This window comes from Geotrypetes seraphini, chromosome 10, assembly GCF_902459505.1.
Source record: "Geotrypetes seraphini chromosome 10, aGeoSer1.1, whole genome shotgun sequence".
Lineage (NCBI taxonomy): Eukaryota > Metazoa > Chordata > Amphibia > Gymnophiona > Dermophiidae > Geotrypetes > Geotrypetes seraphini.
Window position 1 is genome coordinate 104,453,948 of NC_047093.1, and position 24,277 is coordinate 104,478,224.

The 24,277-nt window shown below is 45.6% G+C and overlaps 1 protein-coding gene across 1 annotated transcript in view; it reads left to right on the forward strand.

Annotated features, from left to right (window-relative positions):
- Positions 1-24,277, forward strand: part of PNPLA7 (patatin like phospholipase domain containing 7) — an 864,087-nt gene that overhangs the window by 270,689 nt on the left and 569,121 nt on the right. Inside the window, exons 11-12 of the mRNA XM_033959965.1 lie at positions 14,116-14,244; positions 14,365-14,445. Coding sequence (XP_033815856.1) covers positions 14,116-14,244; positions 14,365-14,445 — 210 coding nt within the window. The remainder of the gene's footprint in view (positions 1-14,115; positions 14,245-14,364; positions 14,446-24,277) is intronic.

The following is a 24,277-nucleotide window of genomic DNA, read 5'->3' on the forward strand; positions in this document are numbered from 1 at the left end:
ACCTTTCTCTTCCTTTGATTCCTCGGGTCCTGGATTTTCTACAGGATGGCCTGAAGAAGGGTCTTGCTGTGGCTTCGCTCCGGGTTCAGCTTGCTGGTCTTTTGTGTATGGGCCTTCCTACACTGAGGGGCTCCTTGGCTGTACCTCTGGATGTGGTCTGGTTTATAAGGGTGTGTTATGCCTACAGCCTCCTTGGCACCTTCCCTGTCTGCCATGGATCCTAAATCTGGTTCTGCACTCTCTGGCTCTTCCGCTATAAGATCTTTTAGACCAGGCATCTTTGATGGATCTTATGGTCCAAACAGTCTTCTTTGTGGCTATCACTTCAGCCCAGAGAGTTTCGGAGTTTCAGGCTCTTTTCTGCAGGGATCCCTTCATACGTATTACATTTTCCGCGGTGATGCTGCATACTGTTCCTTCCTTTCTTCTGAAGATGGTTTCTGACTTCCATGTGAATTAGGAAGTCCAGCTTCCTGCATTTGCTTTCTCTGGTTTGAAAGACCAGGACTGGGTGCTGCGGTCCCTAGATGTATGCAGGCTTTTGTTGCGGTATTTGGAAGTTACCAACGAGTTACATCTCTCTGACCACCTGTTTGTTCTGGCGGGTTCTGCCCACACAGATAGGCCAGCCTCTAAGGCTACCATTGCTAGGTGGATTTGTTTGTCCATTTCAGCGGCTTGCGTAGTGGCTGGGAAGAAGACCCCCTAGGGGTGTGGGCTCATTTGACCAGAGGAGTGTCTTGGGCAGAGTCGTCTGCTGTGTCTCTGGATGAGATTTGTAGGGCTGCTACGTGGTCCTTACATACCTTCACCAAGTTTTACAGGATTGATGTGGCCAATCAATATGCTTCTTTTGGTTCCTCTTTGTTGGCATCAGGCTCATCAGTCCCATCCTGACTTTTTGGGACTACTCTGTTTCGTCCCACTGGTCCCGGAATAAAATAGGATTATACAAGAATGAAAGATTAGGTTCTTACCTTTGCTAATCTTCTTTCTTGTAAATCCTCACTTTATTCCAGGAGCCCACCCTGTGTTTCTTGATTCACTGATTGTCTGCATTACAGGTACTGGTAAGCTGTTTTTTAATTTCTGACCAGCTTTTATAAAAGCGCCATCTGACTGGGTTTAGTACTTAAATTGTGAGTGTTCCTTAGTTCAGGCATCCCCTTCTGACAGTGCAGGCTGTGTCTCCCCTTAGTACTGTTTTGTTTAGGTTTTCAATGTTTCATAACCTGTTTTTTCATTTTGCATTTGTTTATATGAGCAGAATTAATTTGCTTCTTGGGGAGTTCCCCTTTCCTCTCTCTCTCATTTGTTATCCTCTACAGATATTCCTGGCTGCTTAAAGATTGACTGGAGTCTAGAAGAGCATACTTGGTTGTAAGGTGTAAGAGGAAGGGGGTAAAAGCTTCAAATGTTTGAGGCTTCCTACAGATCCCTGGCAGGAGGAGGTAAACAACCCAGTGGTCCTGGAATAAAGTGAGGATTTACAAGAAAGATTAGCAAAGGTAAGAACCTAATCTTTCATTAGAACCCCATACTCTCTCAATCACCTTATTTCCATTTTCTATTTATGACCCAGCAGAAGCACTGCTTATGTTCTTATGGTCTTATGATTCTAGCCTGCTTCCTGTTACTCTGGTCAAATCACTTAATCCTCTATTTCTCCAGGTACACCAGTTAGATTGTGGAGAATTCTTAAGAGTACCTGATTACTATCTGATGTATTGTAAACCACTTTGGGTGTATCCCTTGATGAAAAGGCAGCTAATAAATCCCAATAAAGGAGTCACGTGATATGCTGAGCGGGGTGGGATGCGTTCTGCTCGAGCTCCGGGGCCCCGGGTCCTTTACCTCCCACATTACTTCTTTATTCTTTGCTAACTTGCTGTGAACCCGGCAGCGTTAGTGTATGGACAAGTTTGTCCACCATCTGAGCCCGATTTTGAGTGGGAGAGCCTCTCGCATCGATAAAGAAAAATCTTCCTTTTTTTTGGTGTGACTGTTACTTTAATGCTTATATACTCATTGCCTGCTTGTCTCAGTTATGTTGATGGGACTGGTCTGGGCCCTGTGAGTGGCTAGTAGAAGTGTGTTTTTGGGGTTCGCGTGAGCCCTGGACTTTTTGCTTTTATGGTTTCTTGTATGGCTGTCGAGAGTGTGTATGTGGGAGATGCTAGTTGGCGTTGTATGTGGTGGCTTTGTTGGACTGAGGGAGATCGTTCCCTTCACTGTTTCCTTTGCTTCTCTCTTTCTGCTTGCCTGCTGGCGAGCATTGCTCTACTGCGTCAGGCCCTCCAGCACTTGTATTTCTATGCTGATGGTTTGGTGGTATTTCTCTAGAGGTATGGTGGGGGTAACTGAAGACACACTTGTGGCGGGGGAGGAATGGGGGCATGTGTGTGTCTTGTGTGCTTGTATTCTATCTTGGGTCTCTTTGGGGTATATTTCTTTCTGGTTTTGGCGGTACGTATGCTGGGGGTGTGTGTGCATATGGTTTGCCTGGATTTTTGTTTGCTTTTGAGAGTATGTACTTGCTCCTAGGGCTTTTCCACTCCTGGTTCCTTTGTCCTTGTCCCCACGGATGTGTTCTGGGCTATTTATGCTTGGTGCCTCCTGTGGGTTTGATCCAGCTCCACTTGGGTTGGCTTGGCTTGACTGCCTGCTGTGGCTTTTGGCTGCATTTTTCAGGAAGCACTGGGCTTGCCTCCTTTGAGTGCCCTTTTGTTCCTTTGAGGCGGGGAGGGTGTGTGTTCTGGGTGTGGTATGTTAGCTGTAGTGCTGGGGGATTGATGTTCTCGTTCTCACATGCACTGTGTATTTTTGGGTGAGGGGGACTGGGGGCCCCGCTCATGTTGTAGTGACTCCCTCATTCCGTTCTGCCTCGGTGGAGCGGAGCGAGTTTTCTAAGTGAAGATTTAAGAGGGGGTTGGTATTATGTGGGTGGGGGTTGGGTTTGTGGGTAGGGATATTGGGTGGAGCAGTGGGCGGTTCTCGTTCGGTTCCTATGTTTGGTTTTTTGGGCTATTGGACTTTTTTCTGTTATGTTTTTCAGGTTGTGAACTCTATAAGGATTTACTGCCTTGGGGGGAGGCTGGGCTCCTGGGGTTTCGGTTATGTCTCTTTTCTGTTTTCTTCTTTCTGCTTATTCTCTGATTTCCCATTATGAGCACTCCTTTTAGGCTTACCTCTTGAAATGTAGGGGGCATCATTTCGCTGGTCAAGCGGTCTAAAATTTTGGCAGCTCTACAGCGGTATCGCTCGGACATTGCCTGTTTACAAGAGACCCGTTTAACAGATGCAGAATATTTTAAACTGTGTCGCTCCTGGGTGGGGGAGGTCTATTTTGCTTCTTCACCAGGCCATCATGGTGGCATTGCGATGTTGGTCCGTAAGTCTTCACCGCTTGGAGTTCAGCTCCTTGACAAAGCTGCTAATGGTAGATACCTCCTTTTGTGCCTGACGTTGGGAGACCAGAGTTATTTGCTGCTGGTTGTTTACAGCCCTAATTCATCGGAATCTTCTTTTCTGCACAAGTTGACTCAACTTTGTTCTCGTTACTCTGGGGACCCGCTTCTTCTTTTGGGAGATTTTAATTTGGTTTCAGATCCCATCTCTGACAAGTCGGGCACCTCGTCTGCTTCTTTGGGGGCCAGAGGTCGTCTCCTCTCCAATTTTTGTGATACCCTTTCTGTGGTGAACCCTTGGCATCTTATCCATCCTGAGGTTTGGGACTATACTCATCTTTCTCGGGCCCACAATACCTGGTCTCAGATTGATTATATTTTTGTGCCTTCGGCACTGTTTCCCTCCGTCATATTGGTGGAGATTGGCCCTTTGAATATTTCGGATCATACCCCGATATGGGTAGATGTTCATTTGGAAGCCGCCTATCTCCATTCTCTTTCTTGGCGCTTTCCGTTCTATCTTGCACAGGGCGTAGAATTTCAAATTTTTCTGCAGGACCAGTGGGATGACTATTCCACCAATAATGCCCCTCATCTGGATGATCCCGTTTTGTTCTGGGAAGCTGCTAAAACTGTGATTTGGGGCCATATTATCTCCTTTCTGTATGGTAGAAATAGATGTATCCATAGAGGAATTATCACCTTGGAATGGGCCTTACATGCGGCTAATCAGTCCTTCCATTTGGCTTCCTCAGGGGAAATTCAGGAACGCTATTTGTCTACCCAAGAGGCTCTCAATTCTCTCCTCCATTCTCGCTCTCATAAATGGGCAGCCTATCATAAACATTGCTTCCCCCAATTTGGTAACAAGCTGGGGCACCTTATGGCATGCTTAGTGAATGCTGAGACCAGTCAGAATCCGATCTTGATGCTCTGGACCCCGGGTGGAGGAAGGGTGACTCATACATCAGATGTTTCCGGGGTCTTATTTGATTTTTTTTCATGCAGTTGTATGGAGCTCCTGATGATGCTTCTCCAGAGTTATTGGCGAACTATCTACAGTCCTCAGGATTACCTCGCCTATTGGAGGACGTCGTGTCTTTTCTCAACTGTCCCTTCCGAGCAGTGAAATTGGAATCTGCTATTAAGGCTCTCCGCTCGGGTAAGGCCCCGGGCCCGGATGGTTTTTCTGGAGAATCTACTGCATTCTTTCCTCCCGTCTTTGTGGTCCTTTACTAGCTTACTGTAACATGGCCATCACTCGAGGCTCCTTTCCCCGTTATGCTAATGAGGCGCTTATTACTTTATTGCTGAAACCTGGCAAGGAGGCCGATGCTCCCAGCTTTTATCGTCCTTTCTCCCTGATTAACGTGGATCTCAAGCTTCTTTCTCGTATGCTGGCCGACTGTCTCACTCCTCATCTCCCGATGCTCATCCATGAGGACCAAGTAGGATTCGTCTGTGGTCGCCAGTCGGTCTGCAATGTACATAAGGTCCTTTTCACACTAGCTCACTGTAAATATCACCTTATCCCAGCTTTGTGTGTCAGTTTAGATGCCTCTAAGACCTTTGATAGTATCCACTGGTCCTTTTTGTTTCGTACCCTTGAGTATGTTGGGCTGGGGGGCTTTTATCTTAATGCAGTGCGTTCTTTATACTCTAATCCGAAGGCCTCTTTGTTGGTTAATGGGACGAGAACGGACTCCTTTCCTATTCTTAGGGGTACTCGGCAGGGATGCCCCCTATCATCCCTGCTTTTTCTTCTTTCTTTGGAACCTCTGCTCTGCACTCTTCATGGGTTTGGGGAGGTGCAGGGCCTTAGTGTCGAGGGAGTAGAATTGAAGACTTTGGCCTTCGCTGACGATATGTTTTTGATTCTTACTAAGCCAGAGGATTCCTTGCAGATGGCGTTGGACCTCATTTCTGAATTTGGATTTTATTCTGGTCTCTCTCTTAATTTGGATAAGTCGATTGCTTTACCCTCCAGTCTCGAGGCACGCATGGCTTGGAGGGGTTCGTTTCCATTGCGATGGGCTGAATCCTCGTTGAAATATTTAGGGGTGCTTATCCCGCTTGACTTATCTCGCTTGTATCTTTTGAATGTGAAACCACTGTTCCAGGCCCTTCAGAATAAATTGCAGCTCTGGAGAGGCCTTCCATTTTCGCTTCTAGGCCGGTTACATTTATACAACATGCTTATTGTCCCTTGTTGGTTATATGTCTTTCAAGTGCTTCCCCTTTACTTGACCTCTCAGGATGAGCGACGGTTGGAGCGCTTGGTTCAGTGGTTTCTATGGGCTGGCAAGAGAGCTCGCCTACCTTATAGATTGACGGTGGCTCCCTGGTACAAGGACGGCCTGGGTTTGTTGAATCTTCGCTTTTTGACTATTGGTTGCAGCCTGCGTCATATTAATGATTTCTTCCGGGGCTTTTCTGCTTTCACCGACACCTCATTGGAACTTTTCTGCTTTCAGACTACTCATTTCAATGCGTACCTTCATTCTGTTCCCTCTACTACTTTTTGGGAACAATATTATAAGTTGGTCCTCCGTTTATATATTTCTCCTAAGAGGGCTTATCTCTCTGGGTTTTGAGAGTCTGCTGCCTGTCTTAGGTGTCGGGCCCCTAAGGCTGGCTTGGGACATATGTTTTGGACCTGTCCTAACATTTGCTCCTTTTGGGACGCCATATTTCTCTTTGTGGAGCACAGTTGAGGTGGACTTAGACCAGATATACTATCAGATCGACAAACTTAAAAGTGACAAATCCCCTGGACCGGATGGGATTCATCCGAGAGTCTTAAAGGAATTGAAGTTTGAAATCGGAGAGTTATTGCAAAAACTTGCAAACCTGACAATCAGAACTGGACAGATACCGGACGACTGGAGGATAGCGAACGTCACCCCAATTTTCAAAAAAGGATCGAGAGGGGAACCGGGCAACTATAGACCTGTTAGTCTTACGTCTGTCCCTGGCAAGATGGTTGAAGCACTGATCAAGGATAGCATAGTCCTGCACTTGGACGCATACGACTTGATGAAACCCAGTCAACATGGATTCAGGAAAGGGAAATCATGTTTGACTAATTTACTCCAATTTTTCGAGACCGTGAACGAGCAAATTGATAGTGGGAAGCCGGTGGACATAATATACTTGGACTTCCAGAAAGCGTTCGACAAAGTTCCACACGAAAGACTTCTCAGGAAACTACAAAGTCATGGCATAGAGGGGGATATACAAAGATGGATAGGCAAATGGCTGGAAAACCGAAAGCAGAGAGTGGGCATAAATGGGAAGTTCTCCGACTGGGAGAAAGTGACTAGTGGTGTACCCCAGGGCTCGGTACTTGGGCCGATCCTTTTTAATATTTATATCAATGACCTGGAGGAAGGAACATCCAGTGAGATCATCAAGTTTGCAGACGATACAAAACTATGCCGGGCAATCAGATCGCAGGAGGATAGAGAGAAACTCCAGAGCGACTTGTGTCAGTTAGAAACATGGGCGGAGAAATGGCAGATGAAGTTCAATGTGGAGAAATGCAAGGTAATGCATTTAGGCAATAAAAATAAGGAATACGAGTATACAATGTCAGGTGCAACTCTGGGGAAGAGTGAACAAGAAAAGGACCTGGGTGTACTGATAGATAGGACCCTGAAGCCGTCGGCACAATGCGCGGCAGCGGCAAAGAAGGCAAATAGAATGTTGGGCATGATAAAGAAAGGAATCTCGAGTAGATCGGAGAAAGTTATAATGCCGCTTTATAGGGCAATGGTCAGACCACACTTGGAATACTGTGTCCAACATTGGTCCCCCTACCTAAAGAAGGATATAAAGCTGCTGGAGAGGGTGCAGAGACGAGCAACAAAACTGGTGAAGGGTATGGAGAAACTGGAATACGAGGACAGACTTATAACACTAGGATTGTTCTCCCTTGAGAAAAGGAGACTGCGTGGGGATATGATCGAGACCTTCAAAATACTGAAAGGAATCGACAAAATAGAGCAGAGAAGATTATTTACATTGTCCAATTTGACACGGACTAGAGGACATGTAATGAAGCTGAGGGGGGACAGGTTCAGGACTAATGTCAGGAAGTTCTGCTTTACTCAGAGAGTGGTTGACACCTGGAATGCCCTCCCAGAGGAGATTATGACAGAATCGACCATCCTAGGCTTCAAGAGCAAACTAGATGCATATCTCCTTAAGAGAGGCATATAAGGATTTGGTGGACTATAAATTACGCCAGGTGTACACCTGGCAGGGCCTCCGCGTGTGCGGATCGCCGGACTTGATGGACCGAAGGTCTGATCCGGAGAAGGCAGTTCTTATGTTCTTATGTTCTTATGTTCTTATGTTCTTATGTTCTTATGTTCTTATTTGGAACATTACTCTACAACGTTCTCCCTTGTTTTTATTTGGTGTTGTTCCCCATTATTTCCCCATAGACGGGGGGCTGCTGCCTTCCTTAAGTGGACAGTCCTCGTTGCTCTGAAATGTATTCTCCTTAAATGGCTAGACATGGAGGCGCCGGACTACTCTCTCTGGCAGTGTCGTCTGATTACCCTACTGAAGTGGGAATGTCGGGATGTACTGGACTTTTCTTCTCTCCCGGGGTGCTCTTTTCAGCACATTTGGGAACCCTTCTGGCACTCGTCGCACATCCATTTTCTCTGTAACAGCCCCAACGAACTGGAATACTCTTCCTTTAGATTTAAAAATGGAAGAAAATTAAAAAAATTTTAAAAGTAAATTAAAGTGCTTTCTTTTTAAAGATGCCTTTAATTGAATTTCTTAAATTCTGAGATATACCAGCTTTTATTATTTCATTTAACTTCCCATTCCCTTTCGTGTTTTCCTTGAATGTTTCTCACATTTTCTATATCAATTGTATTTCTCCCCTCCTTTCCTAATTGCGTTTTGGAGCCTTTAGGTCCATAATTACCCTGTAAGTAATTTGTTGTCAATACTGAAAAATTTTTATATAGATATGTCTTAACTGTTTATTTTGTTTTAATGTTATATTAAACTCTGTACAACGCTTTGTAGTATCGATAAAGCGTTTAATCAAAAATCTAAATAAACAATAAACAATAAACAACACCATGACTCCCTTGGCTCGTAGCCACTTGCTTAACTGTTGATATCCTGTTTTCGTATACTTTTGTGTTCCTTACTTATGTATGAATATGCAATCCATATAATGAAGTTCATTATATGGATTGCAACTGGAAGGAGGACCAGGGGGGGGGCTGGGAGGGTAGGTGGGGTTGTTTGGGAGGTTGGGCGGTCGGGAGGGGGGTGTGGTGTTGTGAGTCTCTTTGTTATAACATGAGCTTGTTCTCTGTTTCACCTTGTGCCTTTGCTCATTTTTAATGTTAAGCTCAATAAAATATATTTGTCATAAATCCCAATAAAAAATTTCAAATAAAAGGAGAACAACAGAATGAGAAGGCATAGGATGAAGTTAAAAGGTTGTAGGTTCAAGGGTAATCTAAGGAAATACATTTTACAGGAAGGGTAGTGGATGCACTGTAGTATTCAGCCCATGCCTAATGTGACCATACGTCCCGTTTTGAATGGGACTGTACCGTTTTTAGATCCCCTGTCCCAATGTCCCCACACACAACTTTGGGACGCCGAAATGTCTCGTTTTCAGAGACAGCATCGCAAAGCTGTGCATGGGGACAATGGGACAGGTGATCAAGGAGAATGGGCTCTCTTCCTGCTTCCCCACCCGCCGCCGCAACTACAGGAAAGGAAGGTCTAGGCACTGGCCCTCAAGCCTTCTCCCCGGCATCAATTCTGTTGTTGGAGGGGGGAGGTTGTGAGAAGAATCGGTGGTAGGCCAGGCTTTGGCGCTGGATGGAGGCAGACAGGCAGGCTGGCTTTGGCGCGGCAGGGATGGAGGCATGGAGGCAGGCAGGCTGGCTTTTGGGGAGGGGTGGGTCAAAGGCTGGAAGGCAATGAGAGGGGACATAGGAAGGAGGGAGGAAGGAAGGAGATAGAGAGGCAGAGAAAGGTGGGAGGGTTGTAAGTAGAAGAAAGACTAGAGAGAGAAAGGTCTGAACCAAAGGGGAAAGACAGGAGGCAGATGCTGATGGAAGTAGGGGGGGAGGGAGAGACAAGGGGTAGATGCTGATTGAAGAGGGGTGGATGGAGAGAGAAAAGGCAGACTTTGGATGGTATTGGGGAGGGTAGAGGGGGAGCCTATGCTGGATGAGAGTGCGGATAGGAGAGATAAGGGAGCAGATGCAGGAAGGAAATGGGGAGGAGATAAAGAGAGGAGCAGATGCTGAATGGAAGTGGACAGAGAGAGGAGAAGGTACTGGATGGAAGGGGTAGAGAAAGAGGGCACATTATAGAAGGAGGGGATAAATAAAAGGAGGGCACATGATGGGGAGAAAAGGATTAAGTTAGTGAAATACTGGAGGGGTGAGGGAAAGAGGTGGTGAGCTGTAGGTAGACAGTGAAAAAGGAAATTGATGACAGGGTAGTAAGAACGTAATCCAGACAGATGCAGAAAGTAAATTGAAAAGGAAAATGAGAGAAAAAAGGGAAAGGGATTACAGAGGAGAGGTATGGGAGAAGGAAGGAGAAGAGAGGAGAGAGATGCCAGACCAATGGGGGGTGAAGGGAGAGATGGAAGGGGGAGGCATATAGTTTCTGGAAGGGGCATAGAAGGAGAGAAGATGCTATATAGGGGCAGAAACAGGGCAGTCAGTGGATGGAAGGAAGAGAGCAACAAGAAGATGAGGAAAGTAGAAACCAGAAAAGACAAAGGTAGAAAAAATTTATATTTATTTATTTTTTCCTTTAGGAGACATGTGTCATTGTTTCTCTGATGTTGCATTGTATGCAGAGTCCAGCTTCTTAGTGGTTCAATTTAACCTTTGTCTATGTATTTCTATTTTATTCCCCCTTTTACAAATTTGTCGAGCGTTTTTTAGCACCAGCCGTGGTGGTAGCAGCTCTGATGCTCAGAATTCTATGAGCATCTGAGCTGTTACCACCGTGGCTAAAAACCACACTACAGTTTTGTAAAAGAGGGAGGGGTTAGTTCGTGATTTCATATTCCATACTAGGCGAAGGTGTTTTCTGTGTTCTGTGTGTTTGAAAGACATGGTTTTCTGTTAGGTTTGACTGTGCAGGATTGATCTATATTAGTCTGGCTTGTTTAGTTTTACACTGAGTACATTGATGTTGTACTGCTCACTGCAGTATGTAAGATGCTACCTTTTCCTAGGTACACTCTTGTGTGACGTTTGGATTGTTACTAAAAATCATGTTTTTCATACAGATGGGGGGTGTCAAAATATGATAGGCCCCGGGTGTCACATATACTAGGTACGCTACTGGTGGTAGGTACAAAGGAGAACTGACACTGAATCTGGAGAGGGTAAGAGGAAAAAGAGAGAGAGACATTGACCCAAAGGGCATGGGGCTGGATTGTGAAAGAAATGTTGGATGTTAAAGAAATAAACAAATAAAATATTGGATGCACAGTCAGAAGGAAGTGCAACCAGAGACTCATGAAATCACCAGACAAGAAAGGTTGGAAAAATGATTTTATTTTCAATTTAGTGATCAAAATGTGTCAGTTTTGAGAATTTATATCTGTTGTCTATATTTTGCACTATATTTGTCTATTTTTCTATGTTACTGAGATGACATTGCATATTTTAAAGTCATCTGCCTTGACATCTTTGAAAAAAACCCGAAACTCGTAAATGGTAATTAACATTTTCTCTGCGTACAGTGTGCTTTGTGTTTTTTTTTATTTTATGGTTACCATTATGAATTAATAAGATATTGTGTGTACATGAAAAATGAATGGAAGAAATTGGGGGTGGGGCTAGGGTGGGATTAGGGGCGGGACTGAAAATGAATAGATGTCCTGTTTTGATGAAAAAAATAAATGGTCACGTTATGTATGTTGTAACCTGAAAGCCAGCCAGAACTAAGACCATTGAAAGGACTGTTTTTCTGCAAGCTGTGTTTTATTTTTGAGAAAGCTTGCAAGGACTGTTCATGCTAGTAACCCCTTTTAAAAAAAAAACAACAAAAAACCACCCCTGGAGATTACAAAGCTGTAGTAAAAAGCAGGAAGAAGTTTGCTTTGCTACTGACTGTTTTCCCTCTGGTGTGAAATGGGGCATGGGCTTGAAGTAAAAGGCTGCTTTGTTTACCTCATTGGAATAACTACAAGACGGCATTGTATCTTCCAAAACAGACAATATTTGTTTATTGTTAGTATAAAAAACTTACAGTATTACAGCAGCAAAGACATATTGGAAAAAAATATATTGTCAGTTCAGAATATGCAATGGAGAGAAGAATTTGCACCCATATGCTTAGCAGGGGGCTAGCAGTTCCCCGTAGCATAAGTAAGTGAATCTCTCTGGCTTTTTCTAGAATGCACGTGTTTTTTATACAGAGCAATTCTTCCTTTGTCCCAAGAAAGTCCATCCCCAAATTCTGGTTATGTAATTCCCTATTGGTACATAAAAATAATGTACAGCTAACTCCTCCCATCTGTCCACGCCTCTCTCACTTCCCCCCACGAGAGGGGCCCTAGCAGTCCAGAAACAGAGGGCACTTCGGGAACTTCTTTTGTCCATGTCTTGAATCCTTATCACCTTGCTGAGGCTGATTTGTTTGTTATACAACACTGTATGACTTCAGGATGGTGTCCTTGTAGACAGTCTTATGCAGCAAACTGAAACAAAGATGCAAGGGTGACATTCCAGCATCCTGGCCATGCCTGGATCCCATGGCTTGCTTTAGAGACAGGCACCAGGCCCCCACATCCCTACTCCCCCTTCATCCTTCAGGGGTTGTTACTTGTTATGGGTGTTTTCTTATGGCTTCTCAGGGTGCCTTGCATATATCATACGGCACTGATAACAGCTCAGTACAAATGAACAATGGTCACCGAACCTTGGAGAAGTATCCTCCTTAGGAAGACAAGAACTAGGCCAGCAGGAGAGTAACATTTCAAAAGGATACATGCGTTCATAGATTAGCGAAGTACATGCTGTTCCATCTGGTTAGCTTGTAAAGAAAGGCTGCTTTAGACTGTGAGAAAATATGTGTTAAAATGGCTGTAGTGTCCAACATACACAAGGTAGTCCTCCACCAGGTAGTTCGTTACACCCACATGAGCAAAGCTCCTTGCTCATTATAAAAGGTTTTATGGCTTTCTAGGGTGTCTGGCATATGAAGTCTATGAAGTCATATAGCAGTTCAGCATAACCTTGAAGGGATATCTTCCCAGCAGGGAAACAAGAACATCATTGTTAGCATTGCAAACAGGCTGAGCCTGGCTATGGGAAAATATGTCTGTAGTTTCCAGCAGGGTGTCCAGCATACACAAGTGAAAATCTAGGTCTGTAGAGTCCAGTTGAATCATCCATATGTCCAGGATATATATGTCAGGCTGGTAGAAGCTCGTTGTATACCAGAGAGTGAGGGAGCTCTGTGATAGTAAAGTGGTGGGATAAAGAGGGTTTATTATTTTAATAACACCAGAGTTCTATCACATAGAGCTACTCTCTGCCTAGCAATTAACTTGCTATCAACCAGTGTTTAGGCACTGGCATGAGCTAGGTCTTTTGCTATACAAGTCTGACCTCAGAGGAGAAACTGGTTGTACTGGGTGGTTTTTGTGGGGTTTTTTTTTGCATTTTGAACTGCTGTTACATGGGAGTAAGGGCTTATGGAAGGACTTTATCAGTACAGAAGAACTTGCCTATATGAAAAGACGTAAACACTTTTGTGTTTTTGTTTTCCTTTTTGCTTCCGGGGTTGAGGATAAAGCAAGTCTGGACTGGACCTGGACTGTAAAGCCTGAAAGATTCTGTGAAGAGCACTTTGTTTTGCCTGATAGCTGAATGAAAGCTTGATTGATTGTTTTCCTGACTTTTGACTTTGCTGGGGATAATAAAAGGATAATTATAACAAACTACATTTTTGGGGTAGTGTGTATGAACTTATTGCTCACGTGCCTTCCTGGCTCTCCTATAATGGCCAAATTGGTCCATGGGAAAAATATAATTCTGTCCCAGGTTTACCTGCAAGCCATTGCCTGAAGAGTGCCTGTGACAGCACAGAATAGCCTCTTGGTGAAGGAGGTAGAGACAAAAACTGTGTTTGAATTCAAGAAAACATGGAATAAGCACATGAGATCGCTTATGGAGAGGAGGAGATAGTGGATAGTCAAGACTATGGGCCATTTGACTTTATCTGCTGACATGTTTCTATGTTTCTATCAAAGCTCGGTAAGCGACAGAGTATCTAGAATGCACTACGAGGGAGCGCTGAAATGTTTTCAGCTCAACCAACCAACTTCCTAAATTCTGAGCATTATTTTGCCACTGTAGCTGAAAAGTGTTTTCTTATTTCATTAAGTTCCAATTTGCAGAAATGAAATTTTATGTTTTGACATTGTTTCAGATCATTGATTGAGGCATATCCAAACTATTCAACACTCCCTCATATTAGTGAACCTCTTTTCCAGTGTTTTAATTTGATAGGGCTCCCTAAGTAGTCTTGGATCACACTCATGATGAAAGAATGCAGGGCAACATCTCAACTTCTTGCTTCTCAGGCAATCTCTTCAGAAGGATCAGTCTTTGGAGAGTAGAGAATATAGAAAAAAAATTAGCATTTCTTATGCTTGACACATGATATTTTTTATTTCCATGAGGGTCATCCTGCACCTTATAAAACTGTGTCAGCTCGAGCAGCAACAAACTCCACCATATTGCAGCTTTCAGCAAATGCATTTGAGGACGTGTTTCAGAAGTATCCTGAAACTCTTGTGAGGATGGTGCAGGTAACATTTGGCTTCACTATTTTTTTACTAATGAAACCATCTTCTGTTTCAAATAGCCTGTGATGTGAATGCAAACTCGTCAGGTCTGTCTTTTTGTTTTCCTTTGTGTGGTAATCCTAGATAATCATGGTGAGGCTCCAACGAGTGACCTTCTTGGCCCTACATAACTATTTGGGACTGACAACTGAGCTCTTCAGTGCTGTAAGTGGTGCAATTTATTTCTAGATTGTTTGTTTGTTTTATATTGCTATTTACAATTTTGTTTTAATCCATATATCTGAGGAATCTATTTAAAATGAGAATGAAAAGCTTTCTTGCAGTTACAATCTGCCAATCCTACAACCGCTCCTGGCAGTTTACAGCAGAAAACATGAACCCAACATAAAACATATGTACTCCTAGTTTTCTTCAGGAAGCTTTAAGATATTAGAAATCACAGGCTGCTTGAAGAGAAATATCGGAGTGCTCCATTGCTTGCTAGAATTAATCCATGGTCCCAGAGTATTAATGAAAAATAAAGAAAGGGTATAGATAAAAAGAAAAGGGGTTTGAAGGATATAAAGGATTAGGGAAGAACAGGTTCTAGACCAGCGGTCTCAAACACGGGCCGCATGTGGCTCTCCAGGTGCTATTTGCAGCCTGCGGTCTGCACGCAATCAACACAGCATTTTGGAGCAGCAGTGTGTCTGGCCGGCTCAGTCGAACGTTCCGTTCAAAGCCGCGGGTTGGTGGTTCGTCGCGCTATCCACTCCTGCATCGGAAGTCTCTCTGACGTCACAACATCAGAGAGGCTTCAGACGCAGGCGCAGATCTCGCAAGGAGCCGCCACCCACGGCTTTGAACAGAACGTTCAACTGAGCCGGCCAGACATGCTGCTGCTCCACAAGGAAGAGAATGGAAGGGGAGGGGAAAGAGAAATGCTTCTGCTACATAGGAAAGGGGGACTCTAGGGAAATGCTGCTGCTGCTGTACAGGGAAAGGGAGAGGGAGGGAAAGGGGAAGAGAAATGCCCAGCAGTGGTCCATCCTGCCCAGCTCATGGCCCAGCTCATACGGTGGCCCCTAGGTCAAGACCAGTGCTCCAAATGAGTCCAGTCTTATTCCTTGGAGGTGGCCTTCTAGTATATTGTTGGACTCTTTTGTGTGATATGCTGGACTGTTTTTTGTGTGCTCTGCTTCATTTGGGGCACAGGTTATCTACTTGTTTTTGATGTACTTGTGTTCTGGGGGGGATGGGAGTGTGAGTGCATGTGTGTTTGTGGTTCTCGGTGGTGGAGGAGTATGGATCAGTGAGGTTCTGTTGGATGGGGAGTTCTGGTGGGCTGCTGTACAGCGAAAGATTAGAGAAATTGGGCCTCTTTTCCCTCGAACAGAAGAGATTTAAGGGGACATGATCGAAACATTCAAGGTACTGAAGGGGATAGATTTAGTAGATAAGGGAGAACGAGAGGGCACTCTCTAAAGTTGAAAGGGGATAGATTCCGTACAAAGTAAGGAAATTCTTCTTCACCCAGAGAGTGGTGGAAAACTGGAACGCTCTTCCGGAGTCTGTCATAGGGGAAAACACCCTCCAGGGATTCAAGACAAAGTTAGACAAGTTCATGCTGAACAAGGACGTACACTGGTAGGGTTAGTCTCAGTTAGGGCGCTGGTCTTTGACCAGAGGGCCGCCACGTGAGCAGACTGCTGGGCATGATGGACCACTGGTCTGACCCAGCAGCGGCAATTCTTATGTTGGTTGTTGTGTGGGTGCTTGCTGTGGGGAGGGGGAGGACCTGTGTAGACTGGTGTGGGTTTCCTTTGGGTGGGAGGGGGGGACAGGATAGGATGGGGGTATCTCTTTGGGACTCTGACTGGATTGATGGATGGGTTTATGATAGCATCATGCTGGTCCAGCTGGGAGACTGGTGATGACGCGTCCTGCTTGTGGATATATTTCTTCTTTTGTCTTGGGGAAATGTTTGATCCTGGGTGATATTAAGATTGCGAGTTTGAATGTTGATGGTTTGCATTCACCTGTGAAGCGCAAAAAGATTTTGCATTACTGTAATAAGTTACATATCGATGTGTTAATGTTGCAAGAGACTCATTTAAGTGTTCTGAAACATGCTAAATTGAAGCGTGATTGGGTGGGGTGAACTTGCCTTTGTCTCCTATAATGCTAGGCAGTGGGAGGTTGCTATTCTATTTCGCAAGAGTCATTCCTGTGTGCTGCATAAGCTTGTTCAGGATGTTGAGGGGCATTATGTGATATGGGCAAGAGAATTTCTGGGGAAGCCCTATGTTTTCTGATCTGTGTATGCCCCTAATATCTATTCTCACAAATTTTTCTCGTCTTTAGTGGCGGCCCTCACACCTTTTTCAGAGTACCAATTGGTTTTGGGTGGGGACTTCAACATAGTAGCTGACCCCCATGTTGATTGTAAGCCTCCTAAACCTAGGGGCGGAGGATATGGAGATAAAGGGGTAAATTTTCTGATGCTTCAGCTGGGTATTGTGGATGCTTGGCGTACCATGCACCCTGATGAGAGTGACTTTACTCCAGTTCATAAGGTGTACAGTAGATTGGTTTATCTGTTGCTATCTCCCTCTCTACTGTCTGGGGTTCGGAGGGCCCATATTGAGGAAGGCGTGGTGTCCGACCATCATGTGGTCTGGGTAGAATTGCGCCACCCGAAAACTTCTGGTACGTCTTGTGTTGGGTGGCGCATGAACCCCACTTTGTACCTTGATGAGGACTTCCATCTGTACCTGGAGCAACAATGGGATTGTTATGTGGCAGAGAATCCCTCTTCTGACGTTTCTGACATTACTTTCTGGGAGGCTAGCAAAGCAGTGTTGAGGGGGAAAATCATAGAATAAACCACTCGCAAGCGGAAGGCCCAGGATAGAGCGCTATTGGAGCTGGCTCACCGTTTGCGCGATGTCAGAGGAGACTTGCACAGGCGGGGACCTGGCACTGCTCGCGATGAATACAATGCAGTTTGTCGCCAAATTAATGACTTGCTTGCCCAACGAGCCCTTAGAGACATACAAATGTATAAATATCATCTGCACAGATGGGGCAACAAGGCATTACATTACATTACATTAGGGATTTCTATTCCGCCTGTGCCTTGCGGTTCTAGGCGGATTACAATAAAGATGATAACTGGGCATTTCCAGTAGAATTACATTACAGGAGAAGAGTAGATTACAAGTAACAGTGAAGAGTTACAATTAGAGAATGACACGGTGAAAAAATTGGTCCCCGTCACCGCCCCGTCCCCGTCTCACCATCCCCGTCCCCGCCCCGTCCCCGTCTCACCAACCCCGTCACCGCCCCGTCCCCGTCTCACCATCCTCTTCACCGCCCCGTCACCGCCACTGCCACCCCATTCACCGCCCCGTCACCGCCACTGCAATCCCATTCACTTTTCTTTATTTACGTATAAAGGAAACATTCTTTAAAACTTTAAAACTTAGTTAAATATTAGTTAATAACTATACAAAAACAAAACACGCAGAGAAAAAATTAATTAATAAAAATTCTCAAAACTGACACATTTTGATCACTAAATTTAAAATAGTTATTTTTCATACAGTTTTTCAATCACTAATCTTCCACCACCCCTGGGGCTAGCAATGCAAAAACAAACACGACATGTACTTTAAATGCTGCTACGGCTGCAAGTCTCCCCTCCCCCCAGCGATCACGGCAGGAGGGCACCCAACCCCTCCTGCTGGACCCCCCCCCCAACGAACCCTCCCACCCCGGAACCCCCTTAGTCTTACTTTTCAAGTTGGACCGGACAGCTCCTCGCTCGTCTGGCCAGCAGGCCTGCCTCCGTCCAAATGAGGCGGGCCCGCCCCTACCCTGCCCAACCCACAGGATCCTAGGGCCTGATTGGTCTAGGCACCTAAAGCCACTCCCGCTATAGGAGGGGCCTTAGGTGCTTGGGCCAATCAGGCCCTAGGATCCTGTGGGTTAGGCAGGGGAGGGGAGGGGCGGGCCCGCCTCATTTGGACGGAGGCAGGCCTGCTGGCCAGACGAGCGAGGAGCTGTCCGGTCCAACTTGAAAAGTAAGACTAAGGGGGTTCCGGGGTGGGAGGGTTCGTTGGGGGGGGGGTCCAGCAGGAGGGGTTGGGTACCCTCCTGCCGGCGATCTTAGGGGAGGCCATTGGGAGGCAGGGGAGGGGAGGGGAGGGGGGGGGAGGGGAGGGGCGGGCCCGCCTCATTTGGACGGAGGCAGGCCTGCTGGCCAGACGAGCGAGGAGCTGTCCGGTCCAACTTGAAAAGTAAGACTAAGGGGGTTCCGGGGTGGGAGGGTTCGTTGGGGGGGTCCAGCAGGAGGGGTTGGGTACCCTCCTGCCGGCGATCTTAGGGGAGGCCATTGGGAGGACCGGCAGGAGGGGTTGGGTACCCTTCTGCTGCGATTGGCAGGAAGGGTTGAAATGACAAATGAGGAGCACGGTGAAATAGCGGTTCCTAGAAGGGGGTACATTGGCCCGCGGGGACAAACCTGTTCACCGTTTCCGCGGTCGGTGAATGGCCTTGTCCCCGTCACCGCAGCGACTGCTATTTTTCTTCCCCGTTTTCGGCGGTGACCCGCGGCTTAAATGCGGTGGCCGCGGGTAAACCGTCACCGTGTCATTCTCTAGTTACAATACATTCAATATCACAGAAGATGTAACATAGCAACAGATTACAATAAAGAAGATATCTGGGCATTTCCAGTAGAATTACATTACAGGAGAAGAGTTAATTAAGGCAGGCAAGTTACTGGCATCTCTGGTTAGGCAGAAAGAGTGCAGACGACCTAAAATATGGAGACTGCTGGATTGGTGGCGACAGCATTGCCCAACATTCAAGAGGTTGTTGCTTTTTACCAAGCCTTATATGATCAGAGTAGCTGTGATGTGGCTCAATGGGATTCCTTTTTTCAGGGGTTGCGCTTTCCTACTCTGGGGCAGAGTGAGAGGGATTCCCTGAATGTCCCCATACAGGGCGTTGAAATCCAGCGAGCTATTGAAGCGCTACGGCTTGCTAAGGCTCTGGGGCCTGATGGGCTGGGCCCAGAATATTATAAGCTACTTTGTACCCGGATAGTGGGCTCTTTTCAGGCTTTATAGAATGCCCTGTGTTCGAGGAGCCTGCCGCATCATAGACTTAGTACTTCCAAAGCCGGATAGGGATTTGGAATAATTTGGCTCTTACAGGCCCATTTCCCTGCTTAATCAGGATATTAAGCTGTTTGCTGCAATAATGGCTGCTAGACTGGGAAAGGTGCTGCCATCCTTGGTTCATCCCAACCAGGTAGGGTTTGTGCCAGGTGCTACCCCTCGGCTAATGTTTTATGCGCTCTGTGCTGCAGAATCCTCAGTTGCTGCATCGGTGCCCTGGCCAGGAGAACGCTCTCATTGTTAGCCTTGACACCGAAAAAGTGTTCGACAAAATCTTATAGGATTATTTATTTTGGGTTTTGCCCCAGATGGGTATCATGGGAGAATTTTTGATGGGGATCCGTTCTCTATGCCTGTCCTACTGTGCAATTTTGATTAACGGGGAGCTCATGTCTTCTTTTACTTTCGCCAGGAGTACGAGGCAGGGATGCCCCCTTTCACTGATGCTCTTTGTCCTTTCCTTGGAGCTTCTGGCGGCGAGGATTCACCAGCACCAATCGTTGTTGGGGATCCATCTGGGGCATCAAGAGTTTTGGATAAATCTCTTTGCTGATGATATGCTTATTTTTCTGGGGAATGCTACGCGAGGAATCCCCCTGCTGATTTCTATGATTCATCAGTTTGGGGCATTCTCTGGCCTGTGTATTAACTTTGATAAGTCAGAAGCCCTTGCGGTGTTGTCCGGGTGTGCGGCACAGAAGGATCCCCATTTTCCCTTGAAATAGTTCTAGGGTTCGTTAAAGTATCTCGGTGTATATTTGCATGCGGATCCTCGAGTAGTCTATAGACGAAATATTGTGGAGAAGCTGAAGGCTGTTCAGGTGCTGTGCAGGAGGTGGCAGGACTTTCCTATATCTTTTTTGGGCAGAATTGCTCTTATTAAAAGGGTTATCTTACCCAAGATATTGTACCCGCTCCAGACCAGATGATACTCCTTTGGATCAAGCAGTCGGATGTGCGGCTATATAGGGGTTTGGTATCCTCGTTTATTTGGCATTCTAAACAAGCGAGGATTGGATATCATAAACTTGTATGGGATCAAGAGGGTGGAGGTGCTAACCTTCCGGATTTGTGCCTCTATAATGTGGCTGCACTGCTGCGCTGGGTGCATGAATTATGCTCCGGGGAGTCTCGGTTTGCACCGTCTGAGTTTTGGTGGGAGCTGGCAGCCCCGGTATCGGTCTTTAATGTTCTGAGGAGGGGGGCTGGCTCATGTGCTTCCCTGCTTTGGCCCCTGCGGAGTGTTTGGGGTTAGTGGAGGGGTTCACTGGGCGGATCTTCTGGTCCTTCACCCGTTTTGGAATTTGTGGATAACCCTAAGCTTCCTGCGAGTGCAGATAATGGTTTTTTTCAGAAGGGCCACTCAGGGCGGCTGCTGGTTTTGTAGGACAGCTTATGGAGTTGGGTTCAGGGTCGTTTCCCTCGTTTCAGCAGTGCTGGGATCGGTGGCAGTGTCCGGTTCAATATTTGTTGCCTTATTTCCAGCTGTGGAGTTACTGTCTAGTGCTCCGACCTAGTAGGGGCACCCTGCCTGCGTTTTCAGCTTTAGATACTGCTTTTCTTGCTGTGTCTCCGGCCCATAATACGCTTTCTGGGTGGTACAAGTTGGGGAAGACTTTCAGGCCTGTGCGCTTTTTGGAGCAGATGGCGGCATTATAGGGGGTGGACTTGGGAGAGGAGGTCACTGCTGTGGAGTTAGCTGCTTGCTTTGTGGATACTTTTCGGGCCTCGCCAAACGTGGGTCTCCATGAGATGTATCTCAAGTTAGTGCTTACATCACGAGATGTAAAGGGCAGCAGATGGGTCTGTGACCCGATTCTGGCTGTCACCATTGTAGGAGTGCCAGAGGCACCTTGGTGCACCATTTTATGGAATGTCCCTTTTTAGGGGACCTCTGGGTGGATATCATTCGCACTGTAGAGGGCATTATTGGCCGCGACTTGGAGTGGTCGTATAAGACTTTGTTGCTTGGAATTATGAGCCCTTTGATTGTCGCTGGTGTTGGGGAATCTCAGCGTCAGTTGTTGGTGGCCTTTGGGCTCACTAGAAAGGTGCGGCCTACTGTTTAGCAGTAGCGGGCACACATGTCCCAAATGGCAATCTGGGAGCGTCTCCATCAGGCAGATATAGGGAATTATCGGCAGCAGTCTTATCTGGAGTGCTGGAGCATCTTTTAGGAGGGAGTCAGAGTCCTGGGAGTAGGGAGAGGGGAGGGGGAGGGTGGGGGGGGTGCTCTATGGGTTTTTTGGGGGGGGGTTCATTCCTTCCTTTCTTCTTTTCTTTTCCTTTCTGGCTTTTCAAAAACTTAAAACTTGGAGCGTGCGGGGGGATTTCGAGGTGGGAAATTCTCGCAGGCCTCCCAGAGGTGGGGGTGGGGAGGGGTTTCTGTGGTTTCACTGTTTTCTTTGCTATACTTCCAGTCTGTGGTTGGGTAGTTTGTCTTGTTAGTATTGTTACAGGTTGGCCTGCTCTGCAGTTGCCTCTTTGTTAATGTGGTTTTATTGTTCTTCTCCTGTATGATGCTTGTTCTCTTTGTATTGCTCCTTCAATAAACATATTTTCCCAAAAAATAAAAAACAACTATATGACAATGTTGCATAAGGAATTTACCCTCCCCATCATTAACTCCTCCCTTTTCATGGAGACAGTACCACTCAGCTGGAAGTCGGCTATTATCAAACCCACACTCAAGAAACCCACCCTTGACCCTAATGAACCCGGCAACTACTGTCCAGTCTCCAACCTCCCATTTGTATCCAAACTCCTAGAATGAATAGCGCTTCACCGAGTACACCCTTTCATAGAAGAACAAGCTGCCCTGTCCCCCTCACAATCTGACTTCCAAAAGGCCACAGCACAGAGTCAGTACTCCTAGATATTATAGATCAGTGTTCTTCAACCTTTTTTTATACCTATGGACCGGCAGAAATAAAATAATTATTTTGTGGACCAGCGGTTGAAGAAACACTGATATAATCTTATTAACAACACATAATGGTTAACCACAAAATTAAACTACACAAAGCACACTGTATGCTTCTCAACATTCATTCCTACCAGAACACAGATAACCCCTATGCAAATACGGGACCAAAACCTAAAAGTACTGATATTTACAAACAAAATCCTAAGATTCAAGACTCTGTATGCTATACAACTCCAGAGAAAAAGAAACAAATGCATTACTTCCTGAATAGTACAATATATAGACAGCACATGAAAATTCTCAAAACTGATACAATTCAATCACTAATTGAAAATAAAATCATTACCCCTAACTTTGTTGTCTCCCTCCCTCCATGCTGTGCCTCAATTAGATGCCTCCCTCTGCACGCATCTGCTCTCTGACCTCCTTATCAACGTGCAAATTTCTGAGATACAATCGTAATGGCTGATAAATGTATGTTAAGTACGTATTGTAGAACGTAGTTAATAGCAGGGAAACATTCAGGCCACGTATACAAAAGTTGCTGACATAACATAAACTGTATGAAAAATCATAATATAACGTAGAAAAATAAACCTCAATTGTGGGAGGCTGGGACTACACAAGTGCCCAACCCACAGCACATCATCACGGGTTTATAAAAAAACTCCGCATACATATAAATAAGTAGATAAATCACTCATTTCCATTCATACAGAATCGCATTTTTTTCAAAAGCTTTTTTTATAATGACAGCTATGAACACAAAATTCCATGTATTATTCATGTCAAAAACTGGTGACCAGCATCCCAAACTTAACTAAATTAATAGCAAGGGCTACAGCTCAGTTTCACTTATGTAAGTAGTTTTGGAGGCATAGAGCACAAAATCACAATCAAGGAAAAAATACACTCATCTGAAGGTGATTGTGATTTTGTGCTCCATGCCTCCAAAACTACTTACATAAGTGAAACTGAGCTGTAGCCCTCGCTATTAATTTAGTTAAGTTTGGGATTCTGGTCACCAGTTTTTGACACAAATAATACATGGAATTTTGTGTTCATAGCTGTCATTATAAAAAAAGCTTTTGAAAAAATGCGATTCTGTATGAATGGAAATGAGTGATTTATCTACTTATTTATATGTATGCGTAGTTTTTTTATAAACCCGTGATGATGTGCTGTGGGTTGGGCACTTATGTAGTCCCAGCCTCCCACAATTGAGGTTTATTTTTCTCCGTTATATTATGATTTTTCATACAGTTTATGTTATGTCAGCAACTTTTGTATACGTGGCCTGAATGTTTCCCTGCTATTAACTCCTTATCAACGTGCCATCGCTTCATCACAGCAGTTGGGTGAGGCTGGGTGTACTGCCCTCTCTTATTTACAAACAATGCCTTGAGAAAGCTAGCTGTCTCTCTTGTCTTCCTCCCCCTCTGCAATAAACATATCAGTGATTCCACCTGGCCATTTTATGCTGCCCACGGCTAGCTCCCTCTTCCTCACTGCCACAGTTTGCACAAAGCCACAAGCGGCAGCTCCTCGCCTCATCCAGAAGCCTTCTCTCTGATGTTGCGACGTCAGAGAGAAGGTTGCCGGTTCAGGCGCAGGATGCGCGTAAGAGTTACCACCTGTGGCTTTGTGCACTGATCTCTTTGGGCTTGGACTGGCAGGAAATTTCTGCGGACTGTCACTGGTCCACGGACCGGCAGTTGAAGAACACTGTCATAGATGACAGCTAGTTGATACTCGACAAAGGCAGCGATGTCTTACTGGTCCTACTAGACCTCAGCGCTGCATTTGACACTGTTGACTACCACCTCCTCTTATCCAGACTCTGTGACCTCGGAATCAAGGACTCTGCCCTCCAGTGATTCACCTCCTTCCTTCACCAAAGAACCCAAACAGACCTACTAGGGCCACACAAATCTGATCCCAAACC